The sequence below is a fragment of the Eleutherodactylus coqui genome, chromosome 7 (assembly GCF_035609145.1).
Source record: "Eleutherodactylus coqui strain aEleCoq1 chromosome 7, aEleCoq1.hap1, whole genome shotgun sequence".
NCBI classification, from domain to species: domain Eukaryota; kingdom Metazoa; phylum Chordata; class Amphibia; order Anura; family Eleutherodactylidae; genus Eleutherodactylus; species Eleutherodactylus coqui.
The window spans coordinates 101,937,318-101,956,116 of NC_089843.1; the positions used below are offsets into that span (position 1 = coordinate 101,937,318).

Consider the following 18,799-nt stretch of genomic DNA (forward strand, 5'->3'; position numbering starts at 1 on the left):
TAAACATGCCAAGACAATTCTTATTCAGTTAGGCTACTTTCACCACTGCGTTAGGGTTCAGTTCAGGGTGTCCGTCTCTCCGCTCCTTTTTTTGGAGGACAGAAACTGATATAGGCCGCCTGCAGACGGGTGGAAATTCCGCGGCGGGATTTCCCACGGAATTTCTGCCCTTGGAAGCTGCCATAGGATTGCATTAACAAACGCAATCCTATGCAGACGCACGCGATTTGGCCGCGCGAAATCTCGCGTGGCAAGCAAATCGCGGCATGCTCTATTTCTGTGCGGGGGTCGGCAGGGAAGGGGTTAACAGCGGGGGGCGCATCTCCGATGCCCCCCGCTGTTGCAGCGGGACGCCGGCAGTGATTGACAGACGGCTCCCGCTGCGGGATAGCGCGAGGTCAGTCACGATCTCGCGCTATCCCGATGACGTACCGGTACGTCATTTTGCGCGAAGTACCAGGCTCCCATGACGTACCGGTACGTCATGGAGCGGGAAGGGGTTAAAAGCAAAGCCAGACTCCATGCACAGACAGCTGTGTCAGGGTATTTGCCTTTCCTCAGTGTACAGTAGGAGTTTGGCTTTGCTAGTGAGAGGCCTGGGACGGGGGTCAGAAACAATTGGTGGCACTGTGGAGGTATTATTCCATCTCCGTTATTTGCATATTACCCAGAGGTGCATGAATGGCCTTTTGTGTCTCCTCACTCACCGTCTAGGTGCTCTCCCTAAGGAGAAAAGATAGCTATAGTTTGTAATGGGAACTGCACATTATTGGATAAATGGGTTATGCTGCTGCACACAAACTATCTATTACAAAGTGCACTGCATCAGCCTGTCTACAATCATGCAAGGAGCGTCACCATTGCACAATGGAAGAAAATTCTATGGGCTGATAAATTATGCTACTCCATCCTCAAATTAGATGGACATACCTGGGTGTGGAGGATGCCTGGGGAATGCCTTTTGCTGGTGTGTGTTGTGCGAACAGTTACGTATGGGGAAGTTCTATTATGGTATGGGATGTTTTATGTGGAATGGTCTCAGCCCATGGGTTGTAGTGCAAGAACCATGAACATGGCAGTGTACCCCGACATTCTAGACAATAATGTGCTACTGACAATGTGCCAATACTCTGGGCATGGTAAGTAATACTTCCAACAAAACAACGCGCCTTGTTACAAATCCAATGCTGTTTTACATTGGTTGATTGGACTACTCTGACCTGAACCCTACTGAACATCCTTGGGATGAACTGGAACATTGAGTCAGCAAATAAGAACAGAATACATTTTCTTTTAAAGAACTAGTCAGATGTTTGCAGGATGAATTGAGGGAAATACCAGCTGAAGTATATTAGACATTAGTAGAAAGTATGTCATGGAGAGTATTTGATGTCATTAGGGCCAAAGGAGGCCCCGCTAGGTATTAACATATGGAAATAAATACTACTTTTGATTCTTGCTCAGGTGTCCAATCACCTTTGGTAAGATAGTGTAAATGTAAACAGTTGCTATCAGAGAGGGATCCTCCACTTAAGGATGACACAACCAGTTGCACTACTTCACCATAAGTTTATACATGGCTTACTGATTTGAAGATATTTTATTGACTGAAGAATGCAGTTGATACATCTGAAAGGGGTTAATTCTGCATTATGTGCTTAGATTACCACAACACGTCTCGTGAGAATATACCCCGACAACTAAGACTTAATACGTCCCACTAACAGCCATAGCCATAACCACTTGGCCCTTTTAGAGTATATTCACATGCAGCAGGTGCATTGCAGAGATTACCTGTGACTGTAAAACCTCTGCTATACCTGTGAATGCGATAGTTTCAGCACCATGTGCATGGAGCCCCAATTAGATGAATGGGAAAGTCACTGAAATATCTGGACAAAATGTGCTTTATGTGACTACTCCCTAAGCCTACTGTGCATATGTGACTATCCCAGATTGGTCTATTTATTGCAGGTGGGACTATCGCTACTTTAATATAACCTAGTTTAGAAATGATGTCTCCATAATATTCCAAGAACCTTACGATGGGCAATAGAACAGGAGCATGCACCAATATCACATCCAGATCAGCAGTGGTTGAAATATATGAGATAGCACATGTCATACAACACCACAAGGGTCTGTCACCATAGTCAAAAAGTGACATATTTTGCTAACTATTTCCTGCAGCAAGCACCTCAATCTATGAAACAATTTGGCAATATTTGTTAACTCTACCGTATAACCTAAGGAGAGAGCTTTACACACCACCAGTCCGGGTATATCCTCTCTAGAACAAGACCATGGAAGCCTTCCTGACATACAGGCACTGAAGAGTTAACGTAACTGAGAGAATAAATAATAGCTGTAGAGAGGTAGGAAAGTGATTACCTGTGCCTATTTAAGACATATATACAGAATCCTCTGATGATGGGCTCCCTTTAAAGTTGTGAATAAATTGGCCCCCATTGTATCACAGTACCTTTTTTTGGGATAAAGGACTAACTTCATTCTTCGCTCAGGGATACTTTGATAAAAACTTCCTTGTTAGGATCACAATTCTGACTAGTCAGGGACCACAAGGGCTATATAACAAAGCTTCGCAGCTGGGGCATATGTGGAACAAAGCCTTGTCTTTCCATCCTCTTGTACCTGCTAGACAATTTCCTTTGATCATGCCGCAGCACCTGTCTCTGTCCAGTTTCGCAGCCAAAACACAGGTCAGAAAAACAGTATGTTTTAATGTAATATTCATTTCTAGGACCTTCAGATAAGAATATTCCAGTCTATGATGCGTTATGCAAAAACTTCCTTTCAAAGGAACATCCATCTGTGCCTGACACACACAATGGTGCACAATGCAAGGAAGATCAGTCAGGCAATGCGCATTAATTCTGGACATCAAGGAGGTACGTGCGTTGCGTATTCTACATTCTTACCTGTGCCTAAAATCTTTATTTCTTGGTGAAAGCATGAAAGAGAAAAGAGCAACAGTAAATCAAATGCTGTTTGACGACGCACACAATGATAATGGATCGAGATGATTAGGGATGATGGGTAACCCAATTTGCATGCCACAGAATTTGGAGACTGCATGAAATGAGATTTTAATTAACTGTTTTTGGAGAAAATAACAAATACGTCAGAGAGAGGTTACTTTGATTGTTATTTTTGGAACATTTCTCGCGTTTGTGTTCTAGTCATTTTGCTATTAGTGCTACATAAGTAGTTGTCAATGACACTAATAAAGCTGGCCCTCCCTTCTTTAAGTAAACTCCCAGGCTAACTGTAGTCTCACGTATGAGAAATCCTCGAACAATGAACAATCAAAGGTCATAATATGCTATTCAATGTGGGGAAAAATACATTTATTTACCTCCTAGGCAGCAGAAATTAAAGAAAAAAATATAGTAATCAATTAAAAGTAATCGCAACATAGCATGCACATGCATATAAGTCATCATCTATTCAATGGTTAATCAAAAATTTCCTTTAAATACTCCAGCTATCACTAAATATAACCCCAAACTGCTGTAACAAATACAAAATCAGTATTAAAGGGGTCATAGCAAGGTATAGGTTATCCCCTATCCACAGGATGGAGGACAACTTTATGATGGGTGGGGGTTTGTCCACTGGAATCCCCACCGATCACGAGAATGGAGGTCCCGAAGGTCTCCGAAAAGGAGCAGCACCACTCAATTCATTTTAATGTAAGTGCCGGAACTTGCTGAGTACGAGCACTCCACAATCTCCGACACCGTAATTGCAATGAATGGAGGCGCACTTCAGTGATCACTGAGTTATTCATCCGGGAATCTTCGGAACCCCCCTTCTTGATATCAGAGTGGGACCTAGTAGTCGCACTAGCACCATTCATAAACTTGTCTGCTAACCTGTGGAGAAGGATAACTTTATAACTTGGTACAACTCCTCTAATGATATCAGGGCAGCTCATAGCAACCAATCACATCGCAGCTTTACTCTTTCAGAGCAGTTTAACTAATAAAAATTGAGTTCTGATTGGTTGCTATGGGCAACACAACAATTTTTTTTTTGTCTGCTCACAAGTTTAAAAAAAATGGATTAAGAACATTTAGGGAATATTAGATTTTCAGTTTGGGGTGGAGTTATCCTTTTGAGTAATTATTTCTTTCTGTGGTGGTAGAAAGGAGCTTAACATGCCATATTTTTCTTCACAAGAGCTCCCATATGCCACCATCTTAAGCAGCACAAATGATTCCCTACAAGAAGCAGGATATTTACTGTACTGGTTACTATGTACCAGGTAATTTTATTAATACACAGTTGCATTAGATGCCTGTACATGCTGCGGTTGATCCACTGTATTCAGTAGCAGATTCCCGCAAATTGCTGGGCTTCATCTGGAATTGTTGCCCAGCAATTGGCAGTAATCCGCATGCAGCTACAGAGAATCAAAAGCAGCATGCATGTGTAGTGTTTTGTTAATATAGTCCACTTGACTACGGGTGCCCAATACGTGGGTTTGCTTATCTCTGGAGAAAAAGACGGTTTAGATAGATTCAAATCCAACCTATGAGTCTTTGATTCCTTCAACATCCCAGTCCTTATATACATTAGACTGTAACCAGTCTCATTGAAATCCGCCAGTTTAAAATGAACCTCCGACCTTAAAGGGAATCTGTCACCAGGTATGAGCACCGTAAACCCAATTCAGCTTCGCCAGCCCTTAAAGTCAGCACAGACCGTGCAGCCAGACTGCTTGCTGCATGCTGTTTGCGTGCAATCCCATTGATTGCTTGCAAGGGTGACAGTGCTGGGTTAGGGAGCCAGGCAAGTATAAGAAATACCCCCCAGACTCCAGGCAACCTGCTATAGGAGTACAATAACTTAGTTTATGGTGCTCATATCTAGTGACAGGTTCCTTTTAAGACCAAGAAAAGTTGCTAGTGTTTCCTTGGTTAGTTTTTTCTCTCTATCTGAAACTTTTGTCCCCAGATGCTCATGTGATCTCAATTCTGGAAAGCTCAGATTTATTTGGGGTTATGTGTTCAGTTTCTAGTCAGTTTCTCAGTCTGCGTAATGCTGTTACATGGACCCTACCACAAAAACTGCTCTCACAGTTACTAATAGTGATCACACAGCTCCTGTCACATAGTGATAATAGTGCAGATCACAACCCCTCCTTCTGACTGTATACTTATGGTCTTTAGTTTATTTAGGTGAATTTAGAATGTAATGTCAGTGTTTTCCCTGCAGTAGGGATGGTGCAGTCTCTAGATGTTCGTGTAATGCTGTGCTGATGCATCATTTAATTGATGTGAAACTGAAAGCAAAAATCTTTACATCAAGATGATGCCTGATAAGCATCAGACAGGGTGCTACACTGCATGGAAGTGGCCGGAATACGCAGAGAAGACCTCCAGAGTGTGACAGGCAATCTGAGGAGGGAAGCAGGAATGGGAAAATCAGTTTTTGCCAGAGTGGCCCTATAATACTTCTTTATGGTGGTCATAGATCTACTTTTTTGATACAGAGCTTTAAATCTGCTGTATAAGTATGGATTTCAAACAACACATTCTGACTGTCTCACTAGACCGATTCTAGGAGCTTAAAAGGGGTTTCTGGGATTGGAAAAACATGGCTGCTTTCTTTGCTTTCTTCCAGGAACAGCAACATGCCTGCCCATAGGTTGTGTCTGGTACTGTAACTCCAATCTACTGAAGTAAGTTGGGCTAAGCTACAATACTACACGCAACGTATGACCAGATGTGATGCTGTTTTTGGAAGAAATCAGCCATATTTTACTAAATTCTAACAACCTTTAATGTTTTATAATTGAGTTCAAAGTATAACAGTACGCAGTGAGCGCTCCCTAGTGGTATCTACAGAAAGCTAAGATTCTATCTTTTAAATCTGTCTAAATAAGGAGTTTGAAGCAACGTATCAGTAAAACAAGCTTTGACTTCTAGAGTCAGCCGTGAATTTGTAGTGTATTCAATAGAATGGGCAAAAACTTGTAGGAGTACATTACCAAAACACAACACATAATCACAACTATGTTCATTTTTCCCATTGTAGTGTACTGTGTATTATGCATTTTTTACATATATACATTTTCATAATATCAGAAACCTTTTTTTGTAATGAGTAAGAAATGAGCAAAGATAAACTTACCTAAGTTCCAATACACTGGTCACATTCCCCGATGGGAAAATACGGCGGATGAAGTTGAAATCCCCAACATACAAACTTCCATCTATTCCACAGGCTAATGTCACAGGGGCCAAAAGTTTGTTGCCGTCAGCCTGGCCATTGCAACTCGGACAGGAGATACTGCGTCGTCTTCCATTGCCCATAATACAGCTAATGACAGGTGGCTGCTCAGAAATGAACTGGTTTTCACCATTGCCTTTGTACAGGATACCTGTAGATGAGGTAAACAGAAGTCTTTATAATCATATATAAATATAAGGACTAAAGTCATTCATGAGACCATGAAATAGAATTAGAAAACAATATACTCCTGCCTCTTTTACCGTTGAAACAAACCAGGTTGCAATATAATGACATTTGGTCAATATTGAGCTTTACTTGTGTTAGTAAGATTCCAATACTGCACTAACATCTATTAGGGGAACTAGGGATTTTTATCACTGTCACACATTAAATAAATTATATCGTAAAGGTTTTAAGCATGACGACTTTGTTGCGTCCATGCTGGCACAAAACACCTTGTCTGTATTGGACATCATTTATTGTCCTGTATGCACATAGTATATTATTAACAAACCCAAAAGTATGGAAATGGGAAATTTAATTCTATCCTATTGATGTAAAGTGACCCTACCTAAAACAGAGCGCTCGCCCTGATAAGGGCGGCCCCACATCATGAACTTTGGGTGATGCTAACTCTCCCCAGTTGGAAGTAAGGAATAATGGTAGATAGAATGGATAACTATATGTGCAGAATTGATTTAAGGGCAATTTACACGGGATGATTATCACTCAAAATTCATTCAAATTATCACATATTGAGTGATAATGGTCCCGTGTAAATGCAAAAAATTGTTTACTATTCGTTCACTTCTCATTACATCTGACCTTTATTCAGCATAAAATTCATCCCTGGATCACTGGATTCTTGCTGATTTTAAAGGCTCCCCGCATGGTACTTTATATAGAATGTGAAGCGCTGAGCAAGAAGCTTTCAATCCAGCAGTGACCTGCCAGTCTAAACGCTCTGCACAAGCGCTAACAATCTTAGCGATGACTTCAGTGTTTGTGCAGCCATTTAGATGACTATCATCCAGCCTAAATGGGGCATTACACAAGCATACTATCAATCAGGTGTATCCTAAATGCAATAGAGAACAATAGTTCAGAGATAGATGTTGCAACACCCCAGATAACAAAAACACCAAACAGACTTATCTTGTCTGTGAGACAGGACAGGAGGCACCGACTTGACAAGAAACGCCTTTACACTAGAAGTATAAACAATCCACGTGATCACTACAGCCCGAAGTATACAGAGACCGGAGCAGTGATCAGTAGCAGAGCAGCATGCAGTAGGAGGTGAGTATTTTGGTTTGTATTTTTTTAAAGACAGTGTCCCCCCGCACTGCTACCAATATCAGGGGTTCTCAGAAAATCCCTTTAAGTGGGGGAACATATTGCATGCTTGTTTTAATAGAGCTTCCTGTGACTATTTCTGTTTGTGCTACTGTACTCATATGGTGATCACTCAAAGGAAGTCAAGCAATTTGTAGCTTCTTAACCAATAGTAGGCACAACTTTGATGAGTCCACGGCTGTCACTTTGAGCCAGCGACATTCATAAATTAGCTAGATGAACCTATCTATCTACATACTTAGATAGTTGGGAACAACTATTTTGCAGTTCTTACCCAAGGAATAGCAAAAAAAAAGAAAGTGAAAAGTCCATGAGATTTTCAGAAGGCAGTTTATAATCATTTGCTGCTTAGTAAAATGTATTTATAATGATAAAGTGCTCGCTCTGTAAATGTATTTTACAAAAAGTATCTATGAAAATAATGATACTGCTTATACTTAAAGTACTTCACAACATCCATATGAAAAAGCACTTGATAGAAGAAAAGGTGCATGGATTTTTAAAGTATATGTAAAGTAGAAGTACTTTGTGCACCCACTCACTGCATTAACCCCCTACAGGGGTCGTACCAATATTACAAGTTATCCCCGATCCTCACTATAGGCGATAATGAACATGCTGATTGGTGGGAGTCTCACATCTGAGAACTTAGCTGATCTCGAGAATGGTGGTCCCATGTCCCCCTCTACTTGTCACTGCGGGGGCACTTCTGTTTCTGCAGTGACATCAAAATGAATGGAGCACTGGTTGAGCATGCACAGTCAGCGCTCCATTCATTTCTGCGGGGCTGATGGAAATACCTGACCACTTGCCAATCTGCTATCTCCGGTAGTCCCATTAAAAGTGAATGGAGCATCAGGGTGCTAGAACGAAAAGCACTTCAATCAGTCTTTCCTCACTGCAGGGATTTCCAGTATCCCCACGGTGAGGAGGACAGGATATATCAGGGGTCTAAGATCAGCAGGGGTCTAAGTGGTGACAGCTCTACCAATCAGCACATTATTCCCTAACTTGTGATCCTGGTTCAACCCCTTTAATGTTCCATGTCATGTATATGTACATCATAGAGTCACATGAGCACATAAAGTGTGCCATAAAGAGTAGGAGTGACAGCTGGGCTCCCGTTGTAATGGCTAGGATTTAAGAAGCCTCGGTCTGCAAGTGGGCTCCCACCAAAAAAATATAGAAAAATTACTCAACAAAACTATAGCTAACCCATAGAAACTACAACTACAATCTTGCAAATAAAACCCCAAAAACAAGCCCTCATATAATCAAGCACCTAGAGGAAGTTGTCAGAATGGAATGAAACTTTCTCTGTGTGATTGTAATACTGACAGAAATGGTAACAAAATCAGAGCTCAAGGATGATTTATTGCGGAAAGCTACACACCTGACTGACTGGCATGGAAGCATACAGGTCCTGTATGGTATTCTGTGGCATAGCAATCCACATGTGCGGTAACTGAGCCTCTAGATCCCAAACTACAGTCCTCACAGACCCCAACAGGTCATCACCTGTGCAACACTGAGGAGATCCTGAAAACATGACCTATTGGGGGTCCCTGAGGACTGGAGTTGGGAAACGCTGATCTAGATTGTGCAAACTCATAGGTTGTTGAAGTTGGTGTCCCAGATCGTCCTATACATGTCCTATGGGTGATAAATCTGGCGACTAGGCAGGTCACGGAAGTTTGACAAGGTTGTGGAGGCTCCTGTGACACCCTTGCTGTGTGCGGCCGAGCACTAAAGAGATATTGATTTGCAGGAACCCTCCAATACATAACCATGTAATAAGCTAGTTAGAATTTTTCCTATTGCGCTAGTTCCTCAATCAATACACATCTTAATTACAGCAAATATCAGAAATCATAGCAAGTCTAAAAATAAGGTTAGTGAGAGAAATGTTCTGTTTTGGTATTACACCTCGGAGAGTAATTCTGGGAGTTGATAAAACACATCGATCACAGTCTGCTAAGGCATATTGTTCCACTCCATGTCAAATGTACATTCCTTAGACGTTTATTTCAGAGTGATGTGTGAGTTTTCACTAAAGTTTTCCTTCATCAGTTGTGGATGTTAATCATAAAATTATTTCTCGAAGAATGCAGGAAGAAATACAATACTATACAAAGTGTGCTAAAAGTTTTTTTTAATACATGTAAACCATTAAAATCTAAAACAAAATAATCTATCGCATACATATATCTATATGGATATTTTCCCAATGTACACTTCCCACCCTCCATTTTTGATAAGGAAGCTCTGTAGGTTCAGCTGCTTAGACCCGCACACATTTATAAGGGCATGGTCTACTTGTGATGTTTATTAGAAAGGAAAATGAAGGCAAGAATCAAGAAGGTGAGAAGAACACATCCAAGTGGGACATCATTTTACAAACACTGTTATTTTGTATGCATGTTTTATCTATCTCTCTCATATCTATCTATCTATCTCATATCTATCTATCTAGCTATCTCAACTATCTATCTATCTATCTCTCTCATATCTATCTATCTATCTATCTATCTCATATCTATCTATCTCTCTGATATCTATCTATCTATCTATCTCATATCTATCTCTCTCATATCTCTCTCTCATATCTATCTATCTATCTATCTCATATCTATCTATCTATCTCATATCTATCTGATATCTATCTCTCTGATATCTATCTCTCTCATATCTCTCTCATATCTCTCTCTCTCTATCTCTCTATCTATCTCATATCTATCTCTCTCATCTATCTATCTATCTCTCTCTCTCATCTATCTATCTATCTCTCTCATCTATCTATCTATCTATCTATCTATGTCTCTCATCTATCTATCTCTCTCTCATATCTATCTATCTCATATCTATCTATCTATCTATCTCATATCTATCCATCTGATATCTATCCATCTGATATCTATCTCTCTGATATCTATCTCTCTGATATCTATCTCTCTGATATCTATCTCTCTCATATCTCTCTCTCTCATATCTCTCTCTCATATCTATCTATCTCATCTATCTCTCTCTCTCTCATATCTATCTATCTCTCTCTCTCATATCTATCTATCTCATATTTATCTATCTCATATCTATCTATCTATCTATCTACTATCTCATATCTATCTATCTCTCTGATATCTATCTCTCTGATATCTATCTCTCTGATATCTATCTCTCTGATATCTATCTCTCTCATATCTCTCTCTATCTATCTCCTATCTATCTATCTATCTCATCTATCTCATCTATCTATCTATCTATCTATCTATCTATCTATCTATCTATCTAGCTCTCTCATATCTATCTATCTATCTCTCTCATATCTATCTATCTCTCTCATATCTATCTATCTCTCTCATATCTATCTAATATCTATCTCATATCTATCTATCTATCTATCTACTATCTCATATCTATCTATCTCATATCTATCTATCTCTCTGATATCTATCTATCTATCTATCTCTCTGATATCTATCTATCTATCTATCTACTATCTCATATCTATCTATCTCATATCTATCTATCTCTCTGATATCTATCTCTCTGATATCTATCTATCTATCTATCTCTCTGATATCTATCTATCTATCTATCTCGGAACTGTCAAATATCTCTGTATCTCATAGCTATCTCTGCTTTTAACTAGAAATTTAACACATTCCACAGTTCTGATAAAATATTGAATAATTATATGCTTTGTTCATCTTGTACTGATTTGGAGAATAACTACTGTCTGTTTCCAAGGGCAACAAGCAGAAATTAAGATTTTCGTCCAAAAGAAGTATTCCTATCTCAGTCATATGCGCAGTTCTCTCCATTCATTTTTATGGAAATTTAAAATATAGCTGAGCACATGTATGGTTACTTTTCCATTTAACTTCTTGCTCAGATCCAGGGGGGGGCATTCTGTCAATAGGTATGGGTAGACATTTACGGCATATCCTCTTTCTGAAATGGGAATCACACTTTCACTATAGATAAAACCTGTTTCTATGAAATTAAACCCCAATTTCCAACTTGTAGGTCATTCAGCCAGGAGTGCAGAAAGGTAAGGACTATGGTCCTGTTTGTCAGGACTCTCTTGGTTCGTCCAGGGTAGGATTGCACTGCTTAGCACAATATACAGTAGATTAGAAGCATTACTTATGATGATGCATTGGTAATGCTATTTATGTATCAGGCATAAAGGCAACTGCTTTTTGCCTAGGCCATTATGCTGCAGAATGAAATCACGCTCTTTGAATGTGAAGTCTGAATAATGTTATATTAGTTAAATACTTATGGAAGCTTCAATAACCCACAATGGGTGATAACATGTCCTAAAGTTTGAATGTGACCCACCAACACAAATAGTCAGTAGTCAGTCTACTCCATGCATCTCAAAAGTTAATTATGATCAGAACAGGGAATCTGTTACTTCTAAAAATTAGCATAAAATTACAAAAGTATATAACAAAATTACAGAGCTTCTTAAGAGGGTTTTCCAAAGAGAAATACTATGATAAGACATCAATAGTTGATCGGCTGTACACCCTGGCTGATCAGCCGATCAGGATCCCGCTGTCAGTGTCTCAATACATGGGTATGGAGCTATGTGTAGTGGCCAGAGCTTGTAACTGCAAGTGCAACTTCTAATAATTTTATTGGGAGCCACGCCGGCTCTGGGGTCTTGTGGCACTGATGGTGGGCGCTCGATCAGCTGATTGGCCAGGGTCCTGAGAAAAGGTCATCAATAATATTTCCCTGGAAAACCCTTTTAAGCTCCAAGATGCCTATAATGTTTGCAATAGCTGGTATTAACCAGTTTTTAGTCAAATTGTACTGAAGGAGACATTACTTTTGAATTTTTATTATTTTTAGTTTGTCATTACCAAATATCTCCTTGGTATATTAAGAGTCATGCCTACATTAACATGCAATAAGCAAGTCACTACGACCAAGCAAGTGAAACAATAATAATGCCATTCATGACTACAAACAGCTAATAGTGATGACAGATCCAAGTCATTTCACATGTGGAATGCTGAGCCTGCAAGATTCCAATGGTGGGAATTAAAAAAAAAACAAAAACAAGGACCTGATGGTGAATTGTTGCATAGGTCAATGATAAAACATACGGTATGGATATTCATTCTCATTGTCCTTCATTGAGCATAAATCAATCAGCATGCCCTGCTTCTAAAGCAGGCGGTTATTATTTTCTACATGCACGTATCACCATAATACTCTACTTTCTATGATGCATGTAAACCGCATGTCAGTTTCCACGTTGTACCTAAACAGCTTTTATTGATTGCGGATACACGTTTCAAAGACAGAACTATTGGCTAATGGTTACACTTTTTGTAGGATGCTGCTGAAATGATCAGCCTCCTAGAAGAAAAAAAGAAAAGAAAAAAAAAGAAAACACAAAAGGAAACTCAAGAGCAAATGTTCTTCAAAGCTCTTAAAACCCCTCTGAATAAATAGAACAGTTTCTTTGTTGTAAAGGCTTGAAACTGCCATTGTGGAATACAGCGAGAAGCGAGTGGCTAAACTCAGAATGCAGAACAGCGAGGCATATGTAAATGGAAGATAATATCTCATAAACAATATTCTATTACAATGCTGTCCTGATTAGGAATTGATCAAAAATCCCGTGTTTCTTGCGTGATTACATCTTTTACAACAATCACCAGACAATATTTTTTTTTTCTTTTTGCCCCTGGAAACGAGGTCTTGTATAATTTTCATCAGAGAGGTCCTCCAAGCCGGCTATCTGTACCACTGCGTATGATTTATCCTGTCATTAGCCTGAGAAATAGGTCCTTCAGCTTTCTCCTCTAGTAGCGCAGAATGGGAGCCGAGCATAGGAATATTTATGACTGTGTATCAGGGTGCCGGCACAAACACCTGTCAGTATCTGCACTCCTCCCTGAAACACATTTCACCGGCTCATCCACCTTGTCATTACAAGTAACTACTTCGTTTATTCAATTAGACACGCGTCACTTTGAAAAGTCACCAGTTGTCAGGGAGTGATGCTCAATATAATTTAACGCTGGGAGATTGGTTCACCTTGTGGCATAAGGCGAGGCGATATTATACTATTCATATGCATCTCCATTATTGCTGCAAGCACCGGCATATTCTCCATTCCGCTCAGGCCCATTATGTGTTACTGAAGCTTTTAAGAAATGTGATCTCCCATTGTTCTTACTCTAATGTAAATCCATCTATTTTCACGGGACTCGTTTTTTCTGTTTTTTGAAGCAAATTAATTTTTTTGTTAAACTTTTGTTAACACTGTTAGTACTTGACTGTGCAGCATATAGTGCCTAAAGTTCTTTATTTCGGAGCAGTAGGTACTCTGTGTGCTGCCATATTGTGCTTCTATGAGGTGGCAGAATTTAACATGTGATGGAACATGTTACAATTTTTTCATGACATCCATAAGCTAAAAACCTCTGTGTATCACTGTATGAAATAGCAGATACATGGAGGTATAGTATGAATAAATGAAGTTATTCCCATACTTAACCAATCCATGCATTGTACTCATAAGTCAGTGAGATATCTGTTAAGGTGCATTTACACGGGCGAGAAGATGTTCTATGTTTGTGTGAGTCTCCCACACATCACACAGCACACAGAGTGTCGGTGTCCTGTGCGATACGAATGTCAGCGTTACTCGTGCTTGTCTGAGTCAATGCGCTATTAAGGAGAGCACACCTATAGTGGTGAGCCCGGGCTGCCGTTGTATTCTGTTTCATATGCGCCATATGATCCATGGAGATTTATTACATACATGTAAGGGACTCACCATAAAAGGTTAAATTGCTATGGTGATTGACTGTGAGATGTACCCAAATGTGTGCCAAATTTAGGCACGGTACAACATAGCATGCCCAAAGGATGATTGTTGGTTAGCTGAGGGTGTACATGAAAAGGCACAATTTCTGTTGTGGAGAAATGGGAGAGAGCACAGAGAATGGGACAGTATGAAGTGTTGCTGTGTAATGTATCAGAGAATCATAGTAGAGTTGGAAGGGACCTGCAGGGTCATCTGGTCCAACCACCTGCTCAGTGCAGGGTCCCTAAATAATCCCAGACAGATGTCTGTCCAGCCTTTGTTTGAACACTTCCATTAAAGGAGAATTCACCACCTCCCATGGTAACCTGTTCCACTCATTGATCACCCTCATTGTCGGAAAGTGTTTTCTAATATCTAATCTGTCTCTCCTCCCTTTCAGTTTCATCATACGTATAGCTAGTTGATATTAGTGCCCCAAGCTAGAAGCATAAGAGCGTGGCTCTAGTCTGCTGCACAAGAGTCACCTAGATACTATGTACTACAACTCCCAACAATCCCTGCAGTTAAATGAGCAACACAGACCCCCGGCATGCTTCACTACAGCACTTATTTTTTTTAGGTCAGATTGGAATAAAACTCAGAGAAGATTTCTCAGAATCAAAAGTAAGTACTGGTAACCCTACAAGGTTGAAGAATGAAATACAAATTTGAAACCTATCAATTGTAACCTTAACAGATACCCAAATATCACTTCTTAAGAGAGGCCTGTCATGCACACCAACACCATCATTTAGTCATTTTGATGGAATGAGGAACGTTCTTTTATTTACCAGAAAATTAGCTTTGCATAAATACCATCTCTCTAAATGAAGGGATACAGTGAGATCAACTATTACTGATATGGAAACTATGAGTATTCTGGAGGACCTCCTAGAGCAAAACGAATATGGTGCCATTAAAGATACAGCTCCATCAACCACAACCACCACACTTTCCCAGTATACGAGCATTGACACATATACAAGAATGGTATGTAATGATATAGCTAAAATCAAACCAAGTAAAAACTATGTGCCCTCTAATTAAACATCAAACGAAAAGCAAGCCCTTAAACAGCTACAGGATAACCACAAGATTGTCATGAAACTCTCAGACAAGGGTAATAATATAGTGAATATGGATCGTTGGGACTTTGTCCTTTGGATGACAGAAATGTATCAGAGATCCTGACTCACAACCTGACCACACAATATCTGGATGAATTACATACCCTATTGCAGGAAGCTGCAGATAATCTAGTCCTATCATTGGACGAACTCTAATTTATACTTGATCCTAACCTTACGATTGTGTTTTTCGATGCTGTTTCAAAAATACATAAATCTTACACCAATACCTGGCCACCTCTTGGTATCTGGTAGCAACTGTCTTACGCAAATTCCAGCATCCTTGGGCTTTTAAACTACATGTATGCCTGTTAGTTCATTTTATCCTATTTACAATATTTATGTTTTATGCTAGGGTAGACACATCAAACTTGTCTACAAGGCAACAATGCCGTGAATTATAATATATATATATATATATATATATATATATATATATATATATAGGGAGGGCTATACAATCAGCCCATACCAATCAGCAGTGAGAACACTCCCTCATAATAGAGAGTAACAGCTTGGGCTTCCAATACGCACCTAGCCTCATTCCCGGATATAGTACAATCTACCAATCCTGTTCACCACCTCCAATAGTCCACCTCTTATTGGACCGTTATAGGCTGTCTGTTATTGCAACTGCCATGTGCACCAAAACCTTACCGATCTATTGTGGTCAGTAGCCACACCATTCTGACAGTAAAAAGACAGCATTGGCCACTGCGGGTGGGTAAGGCTTCACTTGCATGTGGCTGCCACAACATGGAGAACCCACCAACACTTCTCTATAATGACATCTCAGATAGTTGAACATTGCTGTAGAAATACTGTGGTACTGGCAAAGCTGCAGTGTAACGGAAGAATATGAGTACTCTATCTATTATCTATCATGCTACCCAATAACCCTTTCATCCTCATACTTATGGTAAAGCACTTGTGGTGATACATGGCAATCCACTGCTTTGTCAGTAGGGGTTGCATTGCTGTATGGTGTAGCGCACTTATCTATGGCTGACATCCTTGGTATCAGTTCATATGTGCAGACTATGTTTGTTAGCAGTCACCCCTCCCTAGTGTGAAACTTCACTGGTCTGTGTCAATTTTCTGTGTGCAAAATCAAGGACTTATCAGCACCCCCTCATATCTGAACAGGTTAGAGTACAGTTAGTCCATGGTAACAGGTACCCCCCACCAAGCTGGGTACTAATTTTACCAACCTCGGAAGGAGGGAAGACTGAGTCAACCTTGAGCCGGCTACCTGAACCAGGATTGAACTCACAACCTTCAGCCCATACCAATCAGCAGTGAGAACAGTCCATCATAATAGTAACAGCTTGGGCTTCCAATACACACCTAGGTTGTGAGTGAGAGCTTAGGACTGCATTTCTGCTGCCTTAATCCTCTGTGTCATACGAGGCTCCTAACATTCATGTTACATCTGTGTGTCTTGGCTCGGTGGATTAGCATACATATATTCAAGGGCCCAATCATTAAAGAGGTTATAGTTCTATAAAGACATAACCTTTTCTAAAAACAATTCCAGACCTGTCCTCAGGCCATGTCTGGTATTGCAGCTCACCACACACAAGCCATAGACAGTTGAACCACTGTTTTTGGAAAAAAGCTGCCATATTTTTCTAATCCTGGCGAGCTCCTTTAGAGCAACCCAAGTTGCATTTCTCCTTTACCTCTCCTTCAGAAGATCACTTGCAGATATATTTTAGTGAACCAGTAAAAAAAACCAAGAAATTTATCGGATAGTTTTCAATTCTCCCAACCATTACGTGTTTGTAAAATGCCCATTGACTTTATATAACATTGTATTGTAAATGCAATTTTATTGGTGGTCATTATTTTTGAATGCAGGAAGAACACGACTCAAGATCTATTACAAAGCTCTTCTTCCTAATAAATAACCCACTCATTTATGAAAACAAGAACAGTTTTATTAAAGTCTAGACTAGAAATATTGTTTTACCTATGCTTCTGTGGAAATCATTGTGTCATACGTACACCAGAAATGTAATAAAAGCCCATTTACGGCAGTGATAGAGGGGGTCTGAGATGCGAGGTGTTTGATTGCTTTATAATAGCAGACATTGTGTTTTGTTATTATTACGTATCTCCAGTCGTACTTACAAAGTGTAAATTGGGTTGCGGAATATGATTTTTCATTTTTATCATAACAATGAATTTGTTACAAGGCGGTTAGTCTGGAAGCTATTGTAGACAGGGATGCGATGACACATTACCGACTGCATAACATTCTCTATATGCCAATTCCAACAGCCTTCAATTACTGATAAAACTATGCACGCCTGGTTATGGAAGCTCTATCTTAAAGTAATGATAGTTTGTCTGTTATTATTAACCTGTCTGAACATGTTTTTAGCCTTAAAAGCACCGTAAGCAATTCATAGCCCCATTTGGCTTGCATCTTGGTGTAGGAATCGTTCACTAGAAGCAGGAGAGCTTTTAGCACATACGGCAAATCAGACCTAAATGTCATATGTTTAAAAGGAAATTGAGGATTTAATAGAGTCATGTAAACTACAAGAACTTTTTACGTTTCGCCACTGTTGGTCTAGACCTAAGATTACTTTTTGACGGCAGTATGTGTAAGGCTGATTCCGGAGCGGGTGCAAAAAACAGAAGAGGTGAACGTTTTTCCACTATACTTTTTCTCTGTAGGTTTCATTCTGCGCTTTGGCTCACAAATACAAAAGTGAAATATAGACCAAAGTACTGCCTCGTGAAAGTAGGCTTAATGGACAAACACTAGATAAGGCAAGCACTAAATGCATATATCACGTCATATAATTGTATGACTATGAAGCTAAATATGTAATCCTACTCAGTGCTGGGTTTTTGTGTTACTGATGCTCAATAGTTCTCTTCAACTGGTTTATTGGATGTGTATATTTTTGGGGTCTCAAGACGCCAGTTTTGGGAATGTAATTGATTGAATTTATTTTGTTTACTTATACAGTATTATTCTCATAGGCTTCTTAAGATGAAAAATGGTTAGTAATGGATTACGGCCGGCCGCACATGGCATAGCCAGATTAAGCATGTGGGAGCCCACAGTGGAATCTGACCCTGACAGCAGCAGTGTACGTATCTGTCATTTCTGTTCTTCATCCGCAGTACAGAATTTTTTTTCAAGTTTTTTATTTTCTTGGGCCATCGCCAGGTGATGACGCGGGTCGGACGACTTCCATTGACT

The 18,799-nt window shown here is 39.8% G+C and overlaps 1 protein-coding gene across 5 annotated transcripts in view; it reads right to left on the reverse strand.

Moving 5' to 3' along the window:
• TENM3 (teneurin transmembrane protein 3) overlaps positions 1-18,799 on the reverse strand; it is a 550,183-nt gene that overhangs the window by 80,128 nt on the left and 451,256 nt on the right. For 3 of the 5 annotated variants that reach the window (XM_066573502.1, XM_066573500.1, XM_066573503.1), the window contains 2 exons: positions 6,160-6,409; positions 2,940-2,960 (listed from right to left, as the gene is read on the reverse strand). In XM_066573502.1, the coding sequence (XP_066429599.1) occupies positions 2,940-2,960; positions 6,160-6,409 (271 nt within the window). The remainder of the gene's footprint in view (positions 1-2,939; positions 2,961-6,159; positions 6,410-18,799) is intronic. The other 2 variants (XM_066573504.1, XM_066573501.1) reach the window with 1 other exon arrangement.